Below are 4,822 nucleotides of genomic sequence, written 5' to 3'. Positions count from 1 at the left end.
ATTAAAATTATGATTATAGTTTAAATTATTTAAGAGGTAATAGATAAATTTTATATATATTAAATGGTTTAGGATTTAAGGTTTACTTTAGATTTGTTAAATGATGAAATTTTATATAATGAATTAATTCTTTTATATTAAAAAATATTTAATCTAAACCATTTGATATATTTAAATATTAGATTTAAAAAAATTCATAAATAAATAAATAATGTAACAAATTGATACGGATAGGTAACTATCTATTTTGGATATATAGGACCAAATTATAACAAATAAATTAAAATGAAATACAAAAACTAAAATCATTCCACATCGAACATCTAGCAAAATAGTTATATTTTAGTTAGGAAGAAATATCTCTAATAAAATGGAGATTAGATCGGAAATGAATAATATAAAATCATGATTAATGTCTCAATCTTTAATAGAAATTTGATATGTGAGAGATTAATTGCTTACATTGGATAATTATAACTTAATAATTAATTACAGCCATTTTTTCTTATTAAAATATACTATATTTATTTTGAGAGTACTTGATTTTTTTTATAAAAATTTAATTTATAAAAAATAATAATAAATATTTTATAAAATCACTTAACTAATAATTTTTAACAGATAAAAATAAAGAATTTTTAGCAGAGCAAAACAGCGTCATTTTGTTCAAAATGAAATAATTTTTTACGATATTTTTATAAAAAAACACCGCAAAAAATAAGAAATAGAGGCGTTTTTAATATTTTACCCGCAAAAGGTAAGAAATAAATGCGGCCATTTATAAATTTTTCCCCCTAAAATCTTTTCCCCCTGAAATCCCTAATTTCCCCCCTTCAAACCCCCAACTTTACAAACACACCGTTCTTTAAAACTTTTAACTCCATGCCCATTGCTATTTTTTCTTCTTCCCTATATTTTTTTTTTCTGATGAGACTCTTAATCTTTACATACAACAGGTGTCTTCTTCCCTATATTTTTTTCTGATATTATATCTATATATATATGGAGTAGCAAAGTTTTGATTTATTATGGTATGGGGGGTTTTGATTTGTTTTCTAATGGGGAAAGGAAATGATAATTGACAAGAACTTTGTGGTGCTAGGAGGAGAGGAGGGGTTCCAAATGCTCGTTGATGCCTTGGTTTGGGATTCAGATGCCTTACGTTGTATGGGGGGTTTTGATTTGTTTTCTAATGGGGAAAGGAAATGATAATTGACAAGAACTTTGTGGTGCTAGGAGGAGAGGAGGGGTTCCAAATGCTCGTTGATGCCTTGGTTTGGGATTCAGATGCCTTACGTTGTTGCATATTGCATCATGTTCCTTTAACTGGCCATGCTTGTCTTTGGGAATCATGGATCACTTAATCTCCAGGGAATGTTAAAATCAGAAGTAACTAATATTTCTCATCCATTTTCTAAGCATTTTCAGCTGTGTGATTTTTTTTCGTTTCTATTATAAATCTTACAGGCAGAGAAGGTATTCAACCGGGACATGTTTTTCAAGAAGACTATCAAATATGTTGGAGAGCCAATAACCCACTTGGAATCCATTGCTTCCTCTGCGGTATTTCTTCTTCCCCGGTGCTGCTCTTTGTAAATCAAAGTTAATGAAGATTTACTTAGATCTTTGTTTTCGTTGATTATATCTTTGAACACAGATTCATAATTAAATATCTTCGTTTTCGTTGATTATATCCTTGAAGAGCAGCTAAAGAAAAGCCTGTCTTCTGTTCAAATAAATGGAGGTGAAACTTTAAATGTGCAGCACAATAAGAGCTTTGCTTCTGTTCAAAAAAATAGAGGTGAAACTGTAAATGTTGGAGTGGAGGTAGCTAATTCGGAAGTAGAATACATTGAATCTGAGAACTTGAGTGATCTAGAAGATGTTGATACATGTCTTAAGGTATAATTTACTTTCAGTTTACACTTCAATTTCTAATATTTGGTGTACTGTTTGCTAATTTGCATATATACCTATTTTAGAAGCTCTTACCTGGACTTGACTCTAAAGATTGGATTCTTGTTGGTGAAACACTCAATAATGTTCGTCGATTATCAGTATTCCATAACGAAGGAATGCATAGTATGCTGTACGTCTCCAATTCTTACTTGGTTATCTGACTAGAAAGACTAGAGAATCGGGTGTCTTAGATTTAATTTGACTAGTGCATTCTGTTCCTCTTTCTAATGTGCAGGGGTGATTTGATCCCTCTTGTAGTTAAGTCCTTGAAGAATCCTAGTACTCATTGAACATTTATAATTTACCATTATGGTGGGGGATTTTTATTGCAAACAAAGGGTCAAAATTTAAAGAAGATTGCATGAAAACCATATGGCAATGAGTGGACTATGAGAGATCCTATAAAAGTGTGAGAGACGGATTCGTTTTTGTGATAAGGCAATAAAGAGAGTAGGTCCAAAGCCAGAAAAAAATGATGAGTAATTATTTCACCAACATACTCAACTCATTAATGATTATTTTGATGTATAATATTTTATAACTTGTTTTTTTTCCTTATTTTTCAAGATTCATACAATTCGTACGTTTTAAAATTTAATTAATGATATTAATCAAAGATTGAGGAAACACAAAAGCGGTGAAAGGTGGGTAATTTCAGGGTATGTTCTTAACTATGTAAATTTAAAAGAGGCATTAAATGAGAACGAAGAATATACTGCACAAATTTTCATCTTGGTAAATTAAAAACGTGAAATTATAATTTGAATGTTGTTACTTAGTGGGTGATTCTTTTGGAAGGAGTCTTTTGATGGGTCAATACTCGAGTATTAGATTGTTTTTTTTAATAATAGAAGATATTGTTTCTAATATTTTGTTGAGAATTAGTGTATTGTAAGTATGTGCTCAGTAGAGCTTGTTTTACAGAGTCAAGTTCAAGGGGTACTATGGTCGTAGTGTTCCACGTCTGGTAGGCAGTTGGGATCTGATATGCTTACTGCTATTTTATTTATCTGGAAGGAAGTCCATTTTTTTTTCCAGTCTTAATCATGTTCAATTTGTTTCATTGGTTTGGATGGTACCGTTGTTTGCTATATTTGCAGCAACATAGTTCATATAGATTTCTATTAACTAAGTTCATTTAAAGTAGTTAGCGTCTAGCTATATATGGGTATTTTTGGTATATATGGTTTATAAAGCTACTGTTTTTTTTCCTTTTTATCCCACCACTTTTTCATGCATACTGATGATTATTTGGATATCAACCTCTGATATCCTTGTTCACTTATTTTCATGATTGTTTGCTGTATTTTATAGGATTTGATAGATGTCCTGTCTTATTTTATGAATTTTTTTTATTCATTTGATTTTATCAGGGTGTTGAGGGAATTAAAGCATATGGAATTGACAAATTGATACAAGTAGCTGCATCCCAACTAAGCGACCAACTCCCAGAGTCACGGGAGGCTGCTCGAACCCTTCTTTTGGAGCTTCAAATTGTATATGAGAAGTCCCACGGTCTCTCAACTGTAGTATCTGAGAATCTAGAGATGGGCTCTTGGGAGAACTTTTGTCTGTCAAAGCTCTCTCCTTTAAGTGCACAAGGAGTGCTTCGTGTAACAACAAACATCGCTCGGGAAGGTCTCGTTATTGTTCCTAACGGTGAGTTTTATATCGACCATATATGAGTTTGTAGCAAGTAATGTCTTCTTTTTAATTTTGGCCACAAATATATGAGCTTTAGTGAACAGAGTCTACAGTCACCTATTATTGTTTTGGCTTTGGTTTTCCTTTTTCCTTGTAAATTCTCTTGAATCATCGTCTCCCATCTTGGTTAAGAAATTAGTCGGATTAGAATTGAAATCGAATTAATGATATTCTTTGCATATGGTTCCCAAAAATAGTATACATTTGCTTCAGCTTTCCTTCTATTTTTTTTTTTGCGCTTAATCTTATAGCTGAATGTTCTATCATATATGTTACATAATACCGTGTATACATGCTCTGAACTGATGACATATAATGGTGTTATTGTTTGCTAGTCTAATTTATTAAATCTTCACTCTCTATTTTTTTATATATATTTAGAAATGAGGTATGGTGTTTTAAATATATGACAAGAAGTTTTAATTTTTTTTAATATACTTGTATTATATATAGATATAGATATACGTATGTATGTATCTAATATACCCATACTAAATCTGGCTAATGTGTCTAAGAGTTTGGGTTTAGTTTAGAAGTCTTTATCATATGTTCACATCTTTTTAACATCTTTAACGTGTCTAACGATATAGATATATATGTATGTATGTATCTAATATATATATTTTATTTTTAATATCTCTCTTGTTTACCAAGTTTGTTGGTTTATCTGATCATTTGGTTTTGCATCCTTTAGATATTGAAGGTGTAGCAGAGGATTCAATCTCTTCAAGCTGGAAAAGCCAAGGCTTAGCACTTCTTCAAGTGGAATGTTTTTTAATGTTGCATTCCATGGTCGTTTATCTTAGTCAGAACTTGAATTTGGTGTTATTGAAATAGGGTTTTCTAACTACCTTGTGTACTAGCTTCTTTAACCATGATTGTTAATTATTACGTGTTTTGTAGCTTCTTTTATAATTGGCCGAGTTAATATAGATCAGATGAACTGTGAGGTAGATTGCCCATTTATTTAAACATAATACTTAAATTCTAAATTTAAATTCATTAATTTTTATATTTAGTTTTAAAGTTAAAATTTTAATAGAAAATTTAATTTAATTAATATTTTTATCCTTAAAATGTATATAGTTTAAAGTTTAAGTTTCAAAAATAAAACATAATATAATATTTATCATAGAAATAAATATTATTTAATTAAAAT

The 4,822-nt window shown here is 30.0% G+C and overlaps 1 protein-coding gene across 6 annotated transcripts; it reads left to right on the top strand.

Moving 5' to 3' along the window:
• The first annotated feature begins 807 nt into the window (after window positions 1–807).
• Window positions 808–4,616, top strand: LOC107911184 (uncharacterized). 6 transcript variants are annotated; one of them, XM_041098155.1, is made up of 6 exons: window positions 808–956; window positions 1,103–1,372; window positions 1,468–1,563; window positions 1,703–1,902; window positions 3,333–3,618; window positions 4,358–4,616. In XM_041098155.1, the coding sequence occupies exons 2-6, from the start codon at window positions 1,333–1,335 to the stop codon at window positions 4,498–4,500; spliced, it is 765 nt and encodes a 254-aa protein (XP_040954089.1). In that variant the 5' UTR covers window positions 808–956; window positions 1,103–1,332; the 3' UTR covers window positions 4,501–4,616. The 6 variants fall into 6 exon arrangements, 4 of the variants coding, with proteins under 4 accessions (XP_040954089.1, XP_040954090.1, XP_016694561.1 ...); XM_041098156.1 differs by having other exon boundaries at window positions 1,103–1,563; window positions 1,708–1,902; XM_016839072.2 differs by having other exon boundaries at window positions 808–1,372; window positions 1,708–1,902.
• The last annotated feature ends 206 nt before the right edge of the window (window positions 4,617–4,822 follow it).

This window comes from Gossypium hirsutum, chromosome D08, assembly GCF_007990345.1.
Source record: "Gossypium hirsutum isolate 1008001.06 chromosome D08, Gossypium_hirsutum_v2.1, whole genome shotgun sequence".
Classification (NCBI taxonomy): domain Eukaryota; kingdom Viridiplantae; phylum Streptophyta; class Magnoliopsida; order Malvales; family Malvaceae; genus Gossypium; species Gossypium hirsutum.
This window is presented reverse-complemented; position numbering and strand designations above follow the sequence as displayed.